This window comes from Cebidichthys violaceus, unplaced genomic scaffold, assembly GCF_023349555.1.
Source record: "Cebidichthys violaceus isolate CVI_PGR_0920_01 unplaced genomic scaffold, fCebVio1.0.p SCAF_9, whole genome shotgun sequence".
NCBI lineage: Eukaryota > Metazoa > Chordata > Actinopteri > Perciformes > Stichaeidae > Cebidichthys > Cebidichthys violaceus.
Window position 1 is genome coordinate 2,728,674 of NW_027176975.1, and position 21,995 is coordinate 2,750,668.

At 48.1% G+C, this 21,995-nt stretch overlaps 1 protein-coding gene and 1 pseudogene across 1 annotated transcript; one reads left to right on the forward strand and one right to left on the reverse strand.

Annotated features, from left to right (window-relative positions):
* Positions 1-1,280: 1,280 nt before the first annotated feature.
* On the reverse strand, positions 1,281-8,779 carry LOC137867119 (E3 ubiquitin-protein ligase KCMF1-like; annotated as a pseudogene).
* Positions 8,780-12,210: 3,431 nt separating this feature from the next.
* Positions 12,211-17,901, forward strand: LOC137867258 (endothelial lipase-like). Its single transcript, XM_068703763.1, is given in 15 exon segments — positions 12,211-12,481; positions 13,525-13,692; positions 13,695-13,714; positions 13,916-13,978; positions 13,980-14,075; positions 14,077-14,097; positions 14,911-14,977; positions 14,980-15,021; positions 15,123-15,311; positions 15,314-15,340; positions 15,552-15,794; positions 15,965-16,085; positions 16,510-16,737; positions 16,824-16,928; positions 17,071-17,901. Coding segments are annotated over 14 exon segments (1,335 nt in total). The 5' UTR covers positions 12,211-12,481; positions 13,525-13,592; the 3' UTR covers positions 17,084-17,901.
* The last annotated feature ends 4,094 nt before the right edge of the window (positions 17,902-21,995 follow it).

The window sequence follows — 21,995 nt, forward strand, 5'->3', positions numbered from 1 at the left end:
CCGCGGTGCTTCTGGAAACATCGGCCGTCTGTCCAGGTTCTTGTGTTGCTCTTAACTGACAACAGCCGTGAGAAGTTGTGTCTCCTGAACACTCTTTGTGTCGCTAAACGCAATTACATCAACCGCTCCTTCTTCTTCTCACGCAGGGACAATCTGCAGGTTGGTAAAACCCTGATAATAACTCAATCATAAAACACAACTTTAGTACATAAATAACAACACAATAAGTCCCTAACCCTGATAACCATACATGATTTACATTCATTTAACATTGATTTAACACTCGCTGTCTTTACTAACTTCACTTTGTTCTTATTGTCTAATGAGAGATGAAGATAAAAACATACACGTGTTAATTTACCTGTTATTGAAACGAAAACGGCCACAAAATATGCAATAATCACACCTGATACATCATAGACAATACACACACACAAAACAAACATCTCAGAATAACTTATTATTATAATAATAATATGTGTGTGTGTAATATTTGGAGACCAGAGGAAACCTTTCTGATTCTTTCATTTGATATAAATATTATCACGTTCCCAAAGGTGATACAACATGAATACTTCTCATTGGCCTGTGGACTTTCTCCTCATATACTATTTTATATATATATATATATATATATATATATATATATATATATATATATATATATATATATATATATATATATATATATATATATATTCTACATACAACTAACCAGGTAGTTTCATCTGCATGCTGTCGTCTCACCACGAGGTGAACGTCTTCCTGCTCTGGTCTCCATCGTACGGCGGCGTCGCCTCGAGTGACATCACTCGAGGCGACGTCAGAAGCTAATCCACCGGTTCTAGTTCACATATGATCATATACATATACATCACTCAATAAGAACATGGGCTCAGGTTAGGAGACATGAAGGGGAACCCGGTGTCGGTTCCCTCCTGCACAGACTCTGCATCTACCGTCTGTCCTGATGAAGGAACCGGATCCTCTAGAAGATCCGTATCCCAGATCTATATATGGACAGATGACTATAGCGGCTCCACTAAATGTCTTAATACCACTTAAAGTGGTACACAGAGTACATTCTACTAATACTAGGTTTGGAGATTTGTATGTGTGTGTGTGTGTGTGTGTGTGTCCTCATTGTAGAAGTTCTCCTGGACGAGTAGAAGTAGAGCGTTTCACGAGAGGTTTCAAATCCAACCGGACCCTGACCCGGGTTCTGAGCCCTCTCATCTAGTCTCGACCCGCATCACGAGCGCACAACACTGAGATAGAAGTTGACCTGTAAGATAGGTGTTTATTTTTTACAATATGCTGTACATGCTCACCAAAAAGTTAGCAACCGAGAGAAAATAAACAAAACAAAACAAAACGAAAAGTACAAAAAAGAAACCAGAGAGCAGGATTGGGTTAGTTCATTTCCATCCAAAACATTTTATTGTCCTCTAGACTGAAAGGGGTTACCCTGTGGTTCGGCCCATTTCACCAACAAAAAAAAACAAAAAAAAAAACATAGGTTTGCATCTCTTCAGGTAGCGGTGGAGGCAGACAGAGAACTTCTTCTTCTTCTTCTGACTGAGAGAAATGAATGGAAAAGAGCAATACAGGAGTCTCTCCTTCAAGTCACATGATGAGTCATCTTTGCATTCATGAGTAATGGAGAGAAGATTAATTTCAGATCACGGGAAGAGAGAGAGAGACAGAGAGACACAGAGAGAGAGACAGAGAGACAGACAGAGAGAGGGAGAGAAAGACAGAGAGAGAGAGAGAGACATAGAGAGCGAGAGACAGAGTGAGAGAGAGCGAGAGACAGAGACACAGAGAGAGACAGAGTGAGAGAGAGAGACATAGAGAGCGAGAGACAGAGTGAGAGAGAGCGAGAGACAGAGACACAGAGAGAGACAGAGTGAGAGAGACAGAGACAGAGAGAGACAGAGAGAACAGCAGTGCAGACCAGGTTGTGTCTCCCTCATGTTAGAAAAAGGCCTGAAATCGGTCACAACCGTAGAGGACGCTTCGTCTCAGAGTTGCGTTGGACGCCTCCCTGTAGAGCGTCTGTAGTGAACACGGACCGACACCGGATATGCGTTTCTAAACCAAAGTGCCCACAGTCGATATATAAAGCAAGGTCACATGACCCAAAACAGGTGATGTCACACAAGGGGGAGGAGGAGGGAGAGGGGGGGGGGGTTGAGACCGGACATGAAGGTAACCGAACGCGGCCATCAGTCAGTGTCAGTGTGTGTGTGTGTGTGTGTGTGTGTGTGTGTGTGTGTGTGTGTGTGTGTGTGTGTGTGTGTGTGTGTGTGTGTGTGTGTTGTGTGTGTGTGTGTGTGTGTGTGTGTGGCACCGGTCATTTACAGTTACTCAGGTGTCCGAACAACAAAAACAAAGAAAGAAAGAGAAAGAGAAAGAGCTCCCTTGTGGTGACTGTGCAGTTAAAAATGGGCACATGGTGATTTAAGCTCATGCTTAAAGTTGTGGTAAAGCATCCAAGCACTTCTTTAATGAACGACTATAAATACACAGCAGCGGGTTCACCTGTCCGGCCTCCTGTGTGTGTGTGTGTGTGTGTGTGTGTGTGTGTGTGTGTGTGTGTGTGTGTGTGTGTGTGTGTGTGTGTGTGTGTGTGTGTGGTGTGTGTGTGTGTGTGTGTGTGTGTCTTTAAAAACAGCTAGCTACGCTCTGCTGGAGGAAACGCGGGGTTATGTGGAATTGATTATCTTTCATATAGAGTTTTTTTTTCTATAATATATTTATATAGGTTTTTTTTTTTCTTCCTCCTTTCTCTCACGCACCACATTCTCTCGTCTCTACTTTTATTCAATGTACACAACGTAATAGACATGGGGGGGGGCTGAAATGACAATCACTGAGAAAAAAAAAAAAATAATAATAATAATAAAACAAAGCCAAAAAGAACTGCAGTCTCTTTTGTCATCCCATTGGCAGTTGGGCCGCGATCAATGGTGGTTCTGAGGGGAGGGAGGGGGGCCGTGTCATCAAAGGGGCGGAGCCGGGGGGCTCTTTCTTGGCCGGCGGCGCTTTAGTCGTGGTTTTCGTCGTCCTGGTGGCCGGGGTCAGCTCCTTGAGGTTGAGGTTCTCCAGCGCCACGTCCAGCGTCATGACCTCGACGCAGCCCATGGCCTCGAAGTCGGCGAAGTTCCGCAGCGGGCCGTGACAGTCGCCGTCGTCGTCGTCCTCCGAGGAGGCCGAGGCGTCGTCGTCGGGCAGCAGCGTGGACAGCAGCAGCTCTGTCACGAACAGGCTCCGGTCGGCCCACTGGGCCTCGCACGCCTGCCGCTCCGCCTCCGACAGCCGCGGTTCGCTCAGCCTGGGGGGGGGGGGGGGGGGGGGGGGGGGGGGGGGGGAGAAGAGATGGAACAGTTTGAGACAAAGCCGGCCGGATGGTCCGAGTGACTTTCAGGTAAAACGAAGACGTTCCTACCTGCTGAGTAGAAACTGGGAGCTATGTGCACTTTGCTGCGTGTTGGATTCAGACGGGCCCGGGTTGGGACTGGGGTTGGTGTTGTGGTTGGCGCCGGAGTTGGGGTTGGCGCCGGCCGAGTTGGAGTTGAGGATGGGCGTTGGCTCGGCCGCCGCCACCGCCGCCTCCGCCCCGGGTGGCGTTCCGGGCCGTCTCCAGCTGCTGCCGCGCCGCCTGGGCCTGCTGGCGCTCCAGCTGGGAGCTGCATCTGGAGCTGTTGGAGCTGGGAGGCCGACGGGCCCGAGCTGAGCTGTCCGCCCGCCGAACGCCGCACCCCCGACAGCTGGGACAGAAGCTCTGGAGGGACGAAGACGAGGAGACGAGGGTTACAACGAGGGAGCGACAGACTCGTCGCCTCAGTCCTGCTCTCACTAGTTTTAAAACGGTCAAAAACTAACATCTGTGAGCTACACCCTCAGAGCCCCGACCCGCTGCAGAGCCTCTGATCCACCGTCACAAGACCCTCGGCGGTGAGACCATTAGGCCGAAACCCCGACCCAGACTCAGCGGGCGTAGCGGGTCATTAGGGAGGAGGACTGAGCGGGGACCCTCATTACGGCACAGCCGGAGCCGACGAGGCGAATGCCGAGCATTGAACCGGATTCAAATAGGAAGCGGGATAAAGAAGGTATTGCCACGGCAACGGCCCACACGTTACTGTATTATCCAGACTTCTGTGTGTGTGTGTGTGTGTGTGGTGTGTGTGTGTGTGTGTGTGTTTGTGTGTGTTGTGTGTGTGTGTGTCAGACCTGCTATGGGGTCCATGGCCTCTCTGCTGTAGTTGGAGCTCTGTGAGGAGCTCTGGCTGGTGGGGAGCCCCCCTGTGGTGCTGCTGGTGAAGTGCATGTTGGACCTGCGGGCTCGCGGACCCCCCAGCCCACGCCGGGGGTGAAACATCCTCCTCACGTGCCGCACCCCACTGGACTCGTCGTGAAGTTGCTCGTTAAGGAAGACAAAATGAAATCTACATTCTCACATTTGAGAAGCTGGAATCAGCTGATACTAGTCAATGTAAAATGATGGATCAAAGATTAGCTCTGTGTGTCTCTCTGTGGCCCTATTTTGTGAGGCTCAGCTTCATTTAACTACATTTTTGTATCTTCGGTTTCCTCACAGAACTCATTCAAAGCGCTCCAGAAATAGACAGCAGCAGCAGCAGCAGCAGCAGCAGCAGCAGCAGCGTTTCAGCTGGTTCCTGTCAGGCAAACACAGATGCTGCCGTTTCAACCCGACACGCATTTTGAGGACTAACAACTCTGTGAAAAGACCCGACTTTTCACGACGCGTAGTTTAGCTTAAAGCACAGCAACGGCCCATGAAATCAATACTGCACATATCCCATGTATAATCTCAGTTCAGCGGTTCCGGTCGTGTCCGTTTAAAAGAAAAAGAAAAGGATATCAAGTCTCTGGGCGCTCTGTGTTCAAGTGTGAGTGTGAGCGGCGAAGTCATCGGTCACGTGATTGGGGTCGCCGCCGGGCAGCGCTGCACATATGGGACAGATCTAGAAGAGAGAAAGAGAGAGAGAGAGAGAGAGAGACAGAGAGAGACACAGACAGACAGACAGACAGACAGAGAGAGACACAGACAGAGACACAGACAGACAGACAGAGAGAGAGACAGACAGACAGAGAGAGACACAGACAGACAGACAGAGAGAGACACAGACAGAGACACAGACAGACAGACAGAGAGAGAGACAGACAGACAGAGAGAGACACAGACAGACAGACAGAGAGAGACACAGACAGACAGACAGAGAGAGAGACAGACAGACAGAGAGACACAGACAGACAGACAGAGAGAGACACAGACAGACAGACCAGACAGACAGACAGACAGACAGAGAGAGAGACAGACAGACAGACAGACAGAGAGAGACAGACAGACAGACAGACAGACAGACAGACAGACAGAGAGAGAGACAGACAGGACAGAGAGAGACACAGACAGACAGACAGAGAGGACACAGACAGACAGACAGACAGACAGAGAGAGAGACAGACAGACAGAGAGAGAGACAGACAGACAGAGAGAGAGACAGACAGACAGACAGAGAGAGACACAGACAGACAGACAGAGAGAGACACAGACAGACAGACAGACAGACAGAGAGAGAGACAGACAGACAGACAGACAGAGTTAATACCGGCACACTTCAACCATCACCAGCTGGTCCTCTTCAACGAACACAGAGATCAGCAAATATCTACTGTAGCAATGCAATGTGTCATTATGAGGAGATGCAAAAAGTGCATTTGGGTGTGTTCAGTTTTCAGTTCCATGTTCTCCAGGTCTTGATGTCTGTGCAAACATCCAGTGAAGGTTCTGCAGAAGGCGGCGTGTGAAGCGGTGTGAAGCGTGGACTCACCACCTCTGTGGAGGTCTCTGTGTGCTCTGCAGCCACGTGCTCCTGCAGGGAGATCTCCGTGTAGCCCATCCTGCCACAGTAGGGACACGTGAAGGCCTGGGGCTGCTCCACCGAGAACGCTTCTCCACCGTAGTACAGGTCTGGAGGGAGGGAGGGAGACGGACATTCAGTGTCAGGGGGTTTAGCTGAAAGGTCTCGTTTCAGGTGCTGCGATCGCACCGTTTCTAACACACGGGACGATGGTTAGTGACAGAAAGTTTCAGATTAAGAAGCAAACAGCTGCCTATTTAAACAAACACACACACACACACTCATCTGAAGAACCGTTCAACTCGATAGATTAAAGTCCATTTTTACTTTCAAAGCTAGCTTCGTTTTATGATCTCCACCCAGTTCTGAGGGGAAACATCTGGTTCTTTTGGTTCGTTTTGCTCCGTGTTGTTCGCCTAGCGGCCTGCTATTCGCCGTCGGGCAGGTCAGGGTACCGTGGGGTCTAAACCCATGAGGCTGAAAACCCACAAGCGCAACGTTTACGGGCTGCAGAAAGAGCTCCGTAGACACAGTCAATGTGAAAACACAGAGTAGTGCAGCTTTAAAGGAAGCGCCGTAGCTTATTAGTAGCTGATGACGCAGCCGTCCATTTAAAAAACGTTTGACTAACACTAACAAGCCGATCGTCACCATATTTCACAGCGCCGACGTATGAAACAACAGTCCGTTCAATCATGCCATTCCGGAGCAGCCTTCTCCAGCGGCAGCACGAGACAACGTGCTCTGGAACAGTTTAGACTTAAACCGCCGACATCAGAAGTTTATCCCGATGATTACACACCAGAGAGTCGGCTTAAAGAATTCCAGATCGTTTTGCAGGTGAAGCTATTCTGTCTCTGTATCGTGGCGTACTCCGCCACGGCGGTCTGACAACTGGTCTATCGCCCATCACACACACACACACACACACACACACACACACACACACACACACACACACACACACACTTCAGGGTTTAACCTCTGGACGGTGGAGATGCAGCACAATGTTGAATACGTCGTGTTCAACACCTGCATCTTCCTGACATCCGTCTGTCGAGGTGAAGCGTTGCCGAACGGCACCAATCGCACCAACAAAAGTCGAGACGGCGAATCACAGACGGCTCACAGGGGGCTAAACGTCACACGTTCACAGCCTGCAATAGGAGCGGCGCGCTCGTAATCAATCGGCCTCCCGACTCCAACTCACCAAAGTCAACTCGGGTCAGTATGCACTGCATGGGATGCTCTGTGGTGTGTCTGGTCGTGGTGGCGCCGCTCTCGTAGCACGAGGCGCACAGGTCGTAGTCGTAGCAGATTAAACATTTGTAGCGCCGTCCTCTGAAGTTGCCTTTCAAACACGCGTCGCAGCTCACGCCTGAGGGAGGAGAGACAAGAGGAGGACATGGGGTTAGACGTGTCAAAAAAAAAAAAAACACGTCGATCACATAAACCGTTCACTACAATGAACAATGATTTGACAATGAACACAAGCGTCACACATTATGAATGTGGTGGACAGAAAATGAACACCAGCTAAATATAACACCACCCCTAATAAGACAGCACCTACACTAAACACTACTTCCGTGTGCAGTAGTGTTAAGTGTTAATTGAGTCCGTGTCTAGACGAACTTACAACACCAAGCTCATTCATAAAAACACTTTATCTAAAAGGCGTAACTTCCGTGTGTCACGTGGAGGAGGCGGGGGGGGGGGGGGGGGTGTAAACGGGACCCTCTTGCGTTCTTGATTGACTCGGACAGTCGTGCAGTACGGGGTGTATTGTATGACACCGGGGGCTGTCTAAAACCGCACGTCTCCGTTCACCGCGAGCGCGCTGTTAAAAACATGACAGTGACGACAATGAGCGCGTTTAACATCTTGATGACAGCGACGTTGACAACACGGGGCACGGGACCTAAAAAAGGCCGCTGTGGGCCTGACTGACCAACCTCCCGCCGCCGCCGCTGCTGCTGCTGCTGCTGCCTTACATGTTACACTATTTAACGAGTACACCAGCAGCTACCGTTAGCTTAGCTGCTAGCTCGCGAGCGAAGAGACAGCTGCGGTAGACTTCACCGAGCTGACTTAACTTTCTCTACCCCCCGTGCTGGGGTTTGAGCTCGAACCATCTGGCGTTTGTTGACACCGGCAACGAACTTCAAGCCCCCCCCAACAAGGTTGGCCACAAGGTTGAGTGTCCGTTTGCTAAATGTTAGCTTGCGAAACTGGAATCTAGGGCCAACTTTTGACTAGGAAAGGAAGGCTCGTTAGGAGGCTAGAACGAGCTAACGTGAACGAGAGACAACCCCTCTCGCCAGCAGCACCGACTGGGATCCGCTTGCTCTCATGCGTTTCCTACCCCCGGCACTCCCCCCTTTGCTCCCCCCAGATCGTTAACCTGCATCACCCATTACCTGCTAGCTTGAATAGGCTAGCTAGCACACTTAGCTAACGGTAACTAGCTTCTTCCGCTTATATATGTCAGCGTTGTTTTGGTCCCCCTAACGCCGACTGTTACATTCCCTTCAAACATACATGTCAACCGCTAGGTCCACACACATTTTTTTGTGTATCCGCCATAATGCGCCCCCACGACATTACACCGCAACCTCGCTGCTACCACTAGCAGAACGTTAGCTAGGACGGGTCTTCAAAACAAGACATTCTTAGCCTAGCTAACGTTAGCTTAGCGGTGATCTGTCAACGCTTTTCTAACCACAAACCCGGACCTGCTTTGCGCCGATCGTTGTGCTCTCACCTTCATGGCGGGACATCCTACGGACACTAGCGCGGCCCCCTCTGCGGGCTTCTTCGCGTGCAAATACAGAATAATATGAGTGCAGAGAGAGAGAGAGGAGAAGAGAAGCCGGGGGTTGGTTGGCTGTCCCTCTTCCCTCATGAAGGATCCGGTCTGGCCCCCCTCCGCCTCCTGCTGTGTCCACTGTCCGGTGCGCTGCTCCCACGGTCCACGCGGTGGCGCTGTTGTCTCACGTTTGGTTGCTGTGGTGGGTGGCTGAGACGTGTGTGTGTGTGTGTGTGTGTGTGTGTGTGTGTGTGTGTGTGTGGAAAAGAGGCTTATAGGTGACTCCTCAGGGACCTTGATAGGAGTCCCTTCAAAGCAACGTTTTTAATAACAAATAATAATTCGGTTTTTTTATTTTATATTTATTATTATTTTTTTAAATTTTGTATGTGTGTATATGTCTATGTACGTGTGTGTGTGTGTGTGTGTGTGTGTGTGTGTGTGTGTGTGTGTGTGTACGTATTAATTGTAATGTAGGGTTACACAAATTTGATCACAAAAAATATAATAATTTGTTTTAATATCTGTACACGGGACTGACTGGGAAATAAAATAATATATATATAAATATTGACTTAAGAAGGCTTTACAAACATAGCTCATAGGTCTTCATAAGACAAACATAGCCTACCTGTCACACTCTGAGTAGGCTATATAAATAATAGTCAGACCACCTGTTAACCAAACCCTTTTATTCACGACTCACAGGCTCACACGTGCATCTTTCTGGAATAACGTGAGTGAATGAGTGAGAGTAAGATGTTCGCTCTCTCTGCTCTCCCCGCAGAGCAGCTAACCCTGCAGGTGATCTGCTTCAGCACTTCACAGCGTCTCGGTGTTGGGTCTTGACGGCGTCGTGGTCAGAATCAAACGGCACTGCGACCGGGGAAGGGGTGGGGGGGGGGGGGGGGGGGGGGGGCTGGCTCGGGCTGGAAATGACCGCGTGGCGGATGGAAGAATTACAATAACCCCCCCCCCCCCCCCGCGCGAGAAGCAACATTAACGCTGGAGTAAATATTACTGCCAACGTCTGGCGTTTCAGTCCAACAGAGTCACCGGTTCTTCCTCTCTGAACAACTGACAGACTTGTCGTCACTCTGACGTCAAGATGATGAAGTGAATTAAAAAAGGGACGGTGTGACCAGAGATCAAGCTGTGTGTTTGTTACCGGCGGGAGGCAGGACTGCTTGTAATTTAAGTGATAAGTGTCGGTGTGTGTGTGTGTGTGTGTGTGTGTGTGTGTGTGTGTGTGTGTGTGTGTGTGTGCTCCGGGGACGGGTACGGTACAATGTCATCGTCTCCTCGCGCAGGTCTGTTTTGCGCACACCGTCCCGGGACGCAGCGGGGAGCGCCGCCCTGCAGAGATCACCGACGTCCACTGCGTTGCATCATCTCAGCGCTTGAACTGCAGTGCCCTCTGGAGATCAACCTCCTGCTCCGTATGAAAAACCAGCATACAGTATACGGTTATTAATACGTGGGTAAAAATAGGACGGGAAGTTATTTTGGACCGCTGCTGCTGCTGCTGTATCACGCCCACACTCTCCTCCCTTTAATGCCGGCTTCATGAAAAACCTTGATCAAGTCATCAAGCACACACGTCAACACACCGGTGACTCACTTGTCCTTTCCAGGACAGTTTTTAGATAATATCAATAAAGGTGTAGAGCGCGTGTAGCCGCCATCCTCACCCTGGTTCTCCACACGCTGCACAGCTGCTGTGACGTGTCAGTGGAGATCTCTGTGTTCATCATAATGTATCTGACACGTGTGATCAAAGAGCAAGAAACACGGAACAGCAATCTGTTATCGATAGATTATGACTTTATTTCATATTCTACTGTACATTTTAATGTGTTTCTACTTTTTGGCACACAGAGAGAGAGAGAGAGAGAGGAGAGAGAGAGAAATAGAGAGAGAGAGGAGAGAGAGAGAGGGAGTAGAGAGATAGATAGATAAATAGATAGATAGACGTATAGATAAATAGATAGATAGGTAGATAAATAGATAGATAGGTAGATAAATAGATAGATAGATAGATAGATAGATAGATAGATAGATAGATAGACGTATAGATAAATAGATAGAAGGTAGAATAAATAGATAGATAGACGTATAGATAAATAGATAGATAGGTAGATAAATAGATAGATAGACGTATAGATAAATAGATAGATAGGTAGATAAATAGATAGATAGACGTATAGATAAATAGATAGATAGGTAGATAAATAGATAGATAGACGTATAGATAAATAGATAGATAGATAGATAGATAGACGTATAGATAGATAGATAGATAGATAGATAGATAGATAGACGTATAGATAAATAGATAGATAGATAGATAGATAGATAGATAGATAGATAGATAGATAGATAGACGTATAGATAGATAGATAGATAGATAGATAGATAGATAGATAGATAGAGATAGATAGATAGATAGATAGATAGATAGATCGTTAGATAGACGATAGATAGATAAGATGAGATAAGATAGATAGATAGATAGATAGATAGATAGATAGATAGATAGATACGTAGATAGATATAAGAGATAGATAGATAAGATAGATAGATAGATAGATAGATAGATTGATAGATAGATAGATAAGATAGATATAAACTCTATAGAGGCCAGGATAAACAGTTCTGCGTGTTTTTGTCTCGCAGACCTCACAGAGCCGTCAACCCACTGACCTACTGCACATTGTACCCGGCACCACCGCTTTGTGTGAATGGCAGGTACTTGGGTGGGGGGGGGGGGGGGGGGGGTCACCGCGGTGGGCAGGTGACATGAGTCCCGGGAAGGGGAGCGGGCGCTGATGTATGTACACAACACAGTGGCGTTATTGTAGCGCGGACCCATCTGGCGTGAGTGCGTCCATTCTTCACTCTCATGAACCGGTGAGAGGAGCTCGTTCGAGGGCTGGCAGCGCGCCCAGGCGGAGGGGGACGATGCGTTCAGCGGAGGAGGAGGAGGAGGAGGAGGAGAAGAGGGGAGGGGTACACACACATACACACGGCTCGCAGCCTTTTAAATATTCCCATGAATCCGTAGGGTTTCTCACGTAACATATTGTTGTTGATGACAATACTAAATTAGAAAAAGACCCAGAGTGAGACCCTCATTCATTCATTCATTCATTCATTCCCACGCACCGCGTGGATCCGCTATACACATAAAGGTACGAGCCGTGACCTTCATACGGCCAATGTACCGAGCACCGAGCAACTGGATCCGTTTTTTTTTTTCTCGTTTTTTTTTTACTGCGGCTCGCGCGTCACGCCCGCAACTCACAAGGGCTTCAGGAGCACGCGCAACGTGAGAAGCCTACTACGACTTCATTCAAGCTTTGCCACGCCCTTCAACGTAAACAAACGGGGGCTTGACCAATCCATAGATCAGCCGATGATCAAGACCACAGGATCGGGATTGAACAGAATAGACCTGGAGCCAATATTTAAACTTAACTCGAGACACTTGGTGCAAGTTACATCAGCAGCGCACCGCAACAGACGCACCACCGCTCCGTCTCCGTCGCTTTCTTTCTCTCTCTCTCTCTCTTTTTTAATATCCCGCAACTGGAACTACCCACCGCGCGACCGAGCGGCACCAAAAAGAAAGAGGTTTTATATTCCCAGGGCGCTTTTATTTCCGCCACACTGTGTCTGTGACTGAGACATGAGCCCCGCAGTCCTCCACTGTGGATTCTCCTGCAGTGTACCGCCGCGCTCCTCTCGTCAGCTGCTGCCGGGGGAAACACCGCTCTCAAAGGTAAGACGTGTCCATTGTTCATTCATTCATTCATTCATTCATCAGTTTTATTTATTTATTTTGTTCCAGCCTCACAAACGGAAGTGTCAAAATCTAAACACCAGGTGTAGGAAGTATAGGGCGAAGGCACGCTTGTGGGGGAGATCCATGAATGGGACGATGTCTCAAAGTCTCCTAAAGCTCCCTGTTCCTCACATTAATTAATCTATATTATTCGGCGAAATCATGAAAAGGGGAACAAGTGTGGCGGGCAGAGCGCACTGGAAGAACCGGGATGGACCGCTTACGACAGGACTGCGACGTGTCCTTTTTTGGGAGCAGCGGGAGTCTTGACGCAAAATGCGGAGGGCACGCGCGCACACACACACACGCGCACTCCTTGTCTCTTCGGACGTTCAGCCGAATCCGCGTTTTACCCCGGACCGCTTCACCAGCGGGTACAATCCCAGCTGAAGTCGGGTTTTTTGTCTCTGTGTGTGTGTGTGTGTGGTGTGTGTGTGTGTGTGTGTGTGTGTGTGTGTGTGTGTGTGTGTGTGTGTGTGTGTGTGAGTGAGTGAGAGAAGCCACACTGGTTAAACGCCTCCACACCGCTCCTTCATCAATAATCAAACACAATGGAGACCAACATTTGTTTCATAATATCATGACATGGATCATCTGTGGATAAACTGTCAGCATCCTCCCGTCTTGCGTCAGTCAAACGCCTCAGTTGAGCCGTTTTAGCCTCGGGCCCTGAGTGTTAAAGTCGGATATAATGACACAGCTGGCAGCAGCTGAGAGAGAGAGAGAGAGAGAGAGAGAGAGAGAGAGAGAGAGAAGAGAGAGAGAGAGTGAGAGAGAGAGAGAGAGAGAGAGGAGAGAGAGAGGAGAAGAGAGTGAGAGAGAGAGAGAGAGAGAGAGAGATTCTGGTCTATTGTTGAAATCTACTTTATTTCCCCCCATGTTGTTTTCCTTTAATATATGCTGCATCATAAAGGCAGGAGGGAAATAAAGCATCTCCTCGACGCAACCCTTGACATACAGTGTCATTTCTCCCCCCTCAGGTGCAGACCCTGCATTGGATGAACTGCCAACTGAGGGCACGCCTCTCCATGGTGGCGTCAAGTACAACATGAGGAAGAGTTTAGATCTGGACCAGGAGGGCTGCTACCTGCAGGCGGCCAGGAAGGAGTGTCTGGAAGAGTGCGGCTTCAACTCCACAGCCAAGACCATCTCATCATCCACGGCTGGACGGTACGTGTGAAAACGCAGATCTCTATCCGGGCTCATGGACGGCACTGTAGTCCAACCACCGATTGTTGGAATTTATCATGTGAACGTGAGCTAACTCGAAAGCGCGGAGCCTCCGGGAGAGAGGTTCACCGGGTTAAAGCTGACTGACTGAGACTCCCGTTGTCCTCTTTCTTTCTTTCTTTACTTTCCCTCCTCCCTCAGATGAGCGGGATGTTCGAAAGCTGGATGCACAAGCTGGTCTCGGCGTTGATGCAGCGCGGAAAGCGAGGCCAACGTGGTGGTCGTCGACTGGATCGCGATGGCTCAGCAGCTGTACCCCGACGCGGTCAACCACACCCACGGCGTCGGCCTCGACATCGCCGGGCATGCTCAACTGGCTCCAGGTGCGTACGGGACATTTGAGCGTTGTGCCGAGGATGCGATCAAATCATACAAATGTGTGTGTGTGTGTGTGTGGGGGGGGGGGGGGTACCCTCATGTGCGTGTCGCCACCCACGACGCAGCTCGGTCCTCATGAAACCAAGGTTTCTTAAAGTATGCCGGATCTCATGAATCCTCATAAAGTGTGTTTTTGTTATTATAAATGACTTGGCGTGACAGAGGTGCAGCGAATACCTGCAATTCCACAAAAAGTTGCCCACCCCACCTTCTCTCGTTGGAGTGACTCGAGGCCCTCGCCCATTTTGTAAACATGACAGAACTGCCAAAACGTGTTTTGAGGAGGTTGAAACGTATGCTACATATCCATGTTGTCTTAATGTCAGGCCCCCTGAGGCAGTAGCTCCATTTCATTCTGGCTTCACCGCTTAGGATACTCGATAGTTTCTAACAAGGATCAGGGTCTTCTGGATGCTTCTGAGGCAAAGACCGCAATTCGTCGCATAATTGGACCGCAATCGAAGGAGAGGTTCAGGCACCCTGCCACTTAGTTCGTCTCCGTGAAATACTCTTTGTTCAACGTTTTACAACCGAGACATGGTGGAGGCGCTGTTGGTGAAAGCGACTGTCGGTAGAGTCTGTCTCGGTTAACTTGAGTCTGGCTCAGCTGCAGCACGACTGCTTCATCGCTGGCTGAAATCCAGGGTTTGTTCAGTGTGGGGTTTAGCGTTCATGGAGACAGCTGCTGATTGCGAGTTGGCAACTTTTATTTACTTGTGTCTGTTTTTTTTTTTTCTTTCCCCCCTTGTCCCCAACAGGACGAGCAGCAGTTGCCTCTGGAGAATGTGCACCTGATCGGCTACAGTCTAGGCGCCCACGTAGCGGGCTCGCTGGCACGTTCGTGCGAGGGAACATCGGCCGAATCACCGGTACGTAAGCGTGACATGAATCTGCAGAAAACCATTGTGAAAGGATTGATTGGCGCCGCCTCATTGTCCTGACCTTCTGTCCCACCTTTTCGTCCCGATAGGTCTGGACCCAGCAGGACCGATGTTCGAGGGCGTAGGGGAACAGAAGCGCCTCTCGCCGGACGACGCCGACTTCGTGGACGTTTTGCACACGTACACTCGAGAGGCTTTGGGCGTGAGCATTGGGATCCAGCAGCCGATCGGGGACATTGACATCTACCCCAACGGTGGTGACGTGCAGCCCGGCTGTGCACGGGAGATGTTCTGGCAGTGGCTGGAAGTGAGTGCTTGAGAAACGGCTCTTTGTTTGTAGACCCTGCCATTGTTTGTAGACCCCAGCTGTCCACAACGAGAGTCATCAGTGAAACCAAGATGTCTATCACTACATTTCTTAGATTTTTATCCCATTTTCACTATTAATCCATTTAGCAATCTCATCTTTTAACTTCATCCCACCCTAACCTGCCCTCCACCCTTCTCTCTCGCTCCAGACTTCATGGAGGTGATGAAGTGCGAGCACGAGCGCGCCGTCCACCTGTTCGTGGACTCCTTGATGAACAAGGACCACATGAGCTTCGCCTACCAGTGCACCGGCCCCGACCGCTTCAAGAAGGGCATCTGCCTCAGCTGCCGCAAGAACCGCTGCAACAACATCGGCTACAACACCCGGAAGATGCGCAAGAGGCGCAACAGTAAAATGTACCTGAAGACGCGTGCCGACACGCCCTTCGGAGGTGAGTCTTATCTGTCGCCACCAACGACGTTTTACTTCCTCGAGTAAAGCAACTCTACAAAGACGCAGAGTTTCTAATCTTTAACCTCGAGACGTTTTACGAGCCCACAGTTGCCGGTGTAAACTACTACTGTACACAATCCCATTAAACATTAACCGTTTCCTTTTAAGGCTACCACTACCAGATGAAGATGCACGTGTTCAACCGAAAACAGGCAGACAACGCAGATCCCACCTTCCACGTCAAGTTGTACGGAGCCCACAACGACACAGCAGACATATTTGTTGACGTGTAAGTACAAAATTTGAAGCGTGACAACCCATGCAACCACCAGTGCACCAGCAACCTGGCAGCTGCACTGCCTGAGATATTTCGAAGCACACGGACTGCCGTGCTGTAAATTTGGAACTGGAATCTAGTTTGGACTGACCTTTTAAAAGTAATGTGATGTACAGTGAGCTCTGACTACAGGACGAACTCCAGTCGCTTTCAGTTGGATCCCTTAAGAGTCACAACCTTGTCAGTAAAAAAGCATGACTCGGCAATAATTCAGTAGTTAGACAGGCATCCCGGATTGTTAAGCTTCTGTCTGAGTTAGACCCTCGTTTTTTTTTAAATGGTTTGCTTTAGCGCACAGCTGCTAGAAATTGTGTTTCTGGGCACCTGACTGAACCCGATTTTTCTCCTCCTCCTTTTTGTTTTGGGTTTTGCGCAGCCATGATGAGACCATCGGTCTGAACCTGACCAACACCTTCTTGGTGTTCACCGAGAAGGATATCGGCGACCTGCTGAAGATCCGTCTGAGCTGGGAAGGAGATTCCGAAACCTGGAACTCTGTGTGGAAGAACATCAAGAAGAACTTCTGGGCCTGGAACGCCAAGCCTCCCAAACCTGTGCTGGCAGTCCGGCGGATTCGCGTGAAAGCTGGGGAAACTCAGAAGAAGTAAGTATAGGGGGGTCTAGACACCACCAGGAGTTTATTTTTCTTGACAAACGTTAACGGAGATTTCTTTTTTGACATCGTCCCAGGTTTACGTTCTGTGCCCAAGATCCTGCAACGACTGAAATCTCACCTGGGGACTCCATAACCTTCGTGAAATGTCGCGATGGCTGGGAAGTGAAGCCAAGAAAACGGTACGAAACCCGACACAATGCTGGATGTCTTGTCGCAATGCTCTTGAATTGTGTTCGATACTGTAAATTTAAAGGAGAAGATGTAGAATGGCGTGTGTGCGACTAGTCAGAGTAAATGAAAAATGTGTTTTCCGATCGACAGGCTGGCCATTTAACAACTTGGCGCTTCCAACAACCAATACATCATCACCATGGGGGACCCAACGTGGATCAGGGAGAGGCGCCGCCGTCTCTTCATTTCAGCACTTTTTTTTTTTTTTTTGGTAGGAGGAAGATCGAGCAGCGCACGGTGACAGGGGGCTCGACTGGACTCTTAACCGCACCGGGAAGGTTCCTGGCGGTTTCTTTAGACGAGGATTCGTCCAGCCGGTAAAGATAACTTTGCCGGCTGTGAGCTGACTCCCGAAAGGAGTTGCGGGAACGTTCCTCGTGTGGACTAGTGACGTAGAATACAGATCTGTGCCAGTTGACAATACGCCAGCAATTATAGTCGCTGTACTGTACATTTTTAAAATATTTTTTATTTATGAGGAAAATGGAAGCACTGCAAGACCAACGTTATTTATCTGAGCACATCCCATAATGAAGCATAATGTGTTGAATGCATTTCTCCTAGATGCAGTATTTTTATGTGTGTGCGTGTGTTTACTGTGTTTACTGTGTGTGTGTGTGTGTGTGTGTGTGTGTGTGTGTGTGTGTGTGTGTGTGTGTGTGTGTGTGTGTGTGTGTGTGTGTGTGTGTGTGTGTGTGTGTGTGTGTGTGTGTGTGTTGTGACCAAGAAGTGTGCCTTTCTGCTGAGAGATTACTGATACACTGTATAACTGCCGGAGACGCCTGATCTCATTGCACACCTTTTCTGAGGTTTTTGTGCATAGTGTTAATGTTACTGTACGTAGCTTATTCGGGGGTGTGTTTATGTACATAATGTAAATACGTTTTTGGAAAAATAAATTCACCTGTCATTTGTAGAAAACTGCCGTCTTTGCTCGTCATTGTAGCCGTCTTCTCTTAGACTTCAGTTTGTGATCTGCCTCGCTAAGGATGAAGGATGGAGCCAGGTCTCTGTGAACATGTGGGCTCAACAGTCTCAGATCTCCCGCTGCTTTCATCCATCTTATTGTCTTTGCCTAATGGGCATCAGACAACCAGCAGTAGGCTTGGTAGTGGAGTAGCTGGCTTAGCTTCCATCTCTGCCCTCTCCTCCCTGGGGCAGTTTGGTGACGTTTTGGTTCTGCCAGGTCTAGACTATTGAACAGACACTAATGATAATTCAGCTGAATTGATGGAGCTCTTTCCCCACGGATGGTTCGGAGGTCTAGCGAGAGAAACCTGACACTGCCACCGTTTCGTGACCTGCGTACAAGCAGAGCTCTCACTTTTATCAACTCAACGCCTGAGCATCAAACAAGCCTCACTGGTTGATCCAACTCCTTTTGAGCACAACCTTAAAGCATGTACATGTTTCTAAAGATCACTTGATCTGAGGGACTACTTGACGAACCAATGAGGACAATTAAAAAAAAAAAGAAAAAAAAGGCTTTTTAATATAACTTATGTCCAATTGGTTTTCTATTTTTACGTGAATCGTGTCAACTTGGTAGTCTAATTTTGCCTCCTAAGGCCTCGTCAGCTCTCATCTGACAAATATATTTCCTGCTTCCTCTTCCTCCCTTTCTGGATGAAAAACACTAAAGTTGCAACACTTCTTGACATACCTTTTATGTCTTCGCTCTATAGTTTTAGATAGTATTCGTATTGTTCAATGGCAATCCTATCTTTCAACTCAAAGTAAAACCTGTTCTGTGTTACACTGGTTGGCGGGTGAGTAGCGATAAATCAGAAAAGCCACCAAACGTCACCAACTATAGCGTTCGTTGGTACAGGAAGCGGTCCGGCGGTAACTTCGCACCTGGAAAAACTAAACCACAGAAACTCGTATTTCCTGTCGCACCATCCTCTGCCCCTTTGTGTAGCAATGAAATACCTGCAAGATTAGCAAGAGGAGGAATGTCTTAAGAAGTATTAACCATCAGGTGGTTGTCAATGAGTGACAGTTATAATATTTGCAGCTGAACTGACTCATGCCTTCAGCATGTCCCTCACATTTTTTTCTCGGTATGCTCTTTGGTTGTAAATATCTTCCACACTCTTGTGTCAATCTCATTGCAGCAGCGAGTCATTTCCCCCCCCCCCCCCCCCCCCCCCCCCACGCACGCACGCACACACACACACACGCACGCTAACAAACACCAGACCCAGTGTTGGTCTGGTGACTCACTTCAGTTTCATAGTCATTGAGCATCTTAACACCCCTGATGCCATCTGCCACCCATTTACATGAAACCACAACTTTCTTTAGTCGCTGCCTTGTTGGCAAGTAAAGATTCTTTGAAGTCTCTAACTGGTGCTTCTCCGAGGCAACCCACCGCAATGCTACGCTAGTTAGCGCTGTAATAACAGCAGAGTAGCACTCTTACAAATAAAGGCGCTGACTAGAACTTTTGGCTTGTCCCCGTAGGGCGACAATTAGGTCCCCACCTGGAACCCTTTCAGAAGGTACTACCTAGAACCCAACATATAGGGCTACATCGAGACCATCTGTGAGAGATTCCACCTAGAACCCTCTATGAGAGGATCTACAGAGAACCCTTTAATGGTGTAATGGTTCCACCCAGAACCCTCGCTGGAGGTTATTTCCAAATGTCCAAACAGGGGTTCTACTGAGAACCCTTTTGTACTCCAAGGATTTCTTCTGGAACCAGACCTACAACAATCGTGGTTCATAATCATAGTTTTTAGGGGGGGTTGGGCTGGGAGGATCTTTAACACCCAAGCTTCCAACCGTTTATTGAAGACCTCAAAGGGTTCTTTGGATAAAAAAGGGTTCTCAAAGAACCCTTGAAAAACCCTTCAGAAGCAAATGGTTCTGGTAGAACCTCTGCCCTTCAGGAGGAACCCTCTTGAAACCTGCATTTCTAAGAGTGTAGAGTAACAAATTAGAGCATTTTTAAAGCTTATATATTTTAAATATTTAAAGGAACAATCCAAGATCCAAAGATGAATAAAAGCACAATCAAAATTCAAAACATAGGAATAAAATCTGCTATTGCTACAGATTTGATTGACAGGTATTTTAATTCAACTATATCTAAATTGTTGAAGTTACTGATGCTAATAAAGGTTTGTGTATATTGGTAATGCAGTTACAATAATACATGCATTTATTTAAATAATTTCAAATACTATGCAAATCTCTCGTGCATAACACACTTTTTGACTTTGCGTCTATAAATGTATCTGTAATATATGGCTCTTTAAAATTCTACTGCTCTATGTTGGCTACTACAACTGTTCTGATCGTTAATGGTAGGATAAATGTACAGCTTAGAATATAACTTATTCGGAAAGTACCGTTTTTGCTTCATGATTCTGATTCTGACAATTGCAAGAAGTCAGGGGAAGTAGACTGACAAAAGAATTGGAACTGAAACCTGGCAACTTGCCACCACTAAACCTCTGAAGTGGAATGACACGATGGAAAGAGATTTAAAATAAACTGTTTCACTCCGACATAAATTCATTTGTGAGTGTCCCGTGAAGAAGGAAAATTAGCATGAACGAGGTTGCAAATCCAAAGTGTTTGTGTTTCAAGGTCCCTCACGACAGCTTCTTTATCGTTCCTTCCAGGTCGTTTGGCGCAGCGCGCCACGAGCAGGCTTTGTGTCGCTGGTTAACCTCCGGCGCCACGTGCCTCGCAGATTAAAGGGGCGGCGGTGCACACATTGCCACATGTTGGGATGTTTGGCTTGAGCTCCCCCACCGGCCGCTGCCCTGGAGATCAACAAGCAAAGAGCGGGGTGAGGGGGAGGCGGGACCAGGCCACCTCGCATGGTCCCGGCGGTCGACGCAAGCACAACACGAGGCAGAGAGACGGACCGCTCGAAGGATGCTTCTCAAACGATTCGTGACGTCACAGCGGGTCACAGTGTAAATAAATTCCAGTAGAGCGGCCTGTTGACCTGTACGGTACTCATGTGATGCCGCCTGAGCGATCGCGGCTGCATGCCAGACAGAGTCTGGCGAGAGTTGAAAGATTTATGGTCACATGGAAGACGCCCTCCAAATTTTCCAGGAATTTTGAGAGGCGAGGGGAGGATGGACGTGAACCTGGTCTTTGTTTTCAGAGAATATGGTCTTACATATGATCGTTTGAACAAATAATCCTTTGTGATATTTGATCTGGGAATCACTGTTTTTGCTGAAGACGTGTCATGATAGTGAAAGGTTTGAGCTGTGGAGGGTTACATCGGATAAGTGAGCAATAAACATTCTTTGTTTTAATTTTAAACCAGACAAAGCTTGAAGTAGTAAAGAAGGCGATGAGTCAGAATGAGTCAGTGTCTTGGATGCCAATGTCTTGGATACATCTACTTGTGATGAATCAGGAGATGAAAAGCAGATTTTAGTCTCCCGCTTTGATTGTATCAAGACTTAAACCCTGCAGCCATGCTAGTGGTTTTGCTAGACTGTAGTTAAGGTCTCAGGGAACGCTTCGGTCTTCACAGGAAGTTTAGGTTCAGGCAACAAAACCACTTGGATGGATTTGGATAAGAGCGTGGTTGACGTTAACTCGACTGGCTAACAACTTACGTGACTAGTAAGTGACAAGCGAGTCACGTGACCAGCGACTGACGAGACAGAACGTCAACATTTTCTTTTCATTTTGCACTGGACACAAACAGCGGTCTCCAGCTGAGCCTGATGGGAATGTAGTTTTGCAGGTATCTGATCATTAACCAAAGTATTGGACGTGGTGACATTTTAACCTTATGATGGCACCTGATGAAAAGTCAGGGAATCACCGAATACAACTCATCCTGAAGGGGACATGAACGTTTGTACCAAATGTCATGGCGATCAATCCCACAGCTGTTGAGATATTCCACTCAAAACCTAAAAGAGGAAAAATCGGGGGATCACCAAAGTCAGCGGGATTCATTCTCTAGGGACCGTTGACGTCCGTACCAAATTGTGTACAATAGTTGCTTTGATATTTTAAATTTGGAA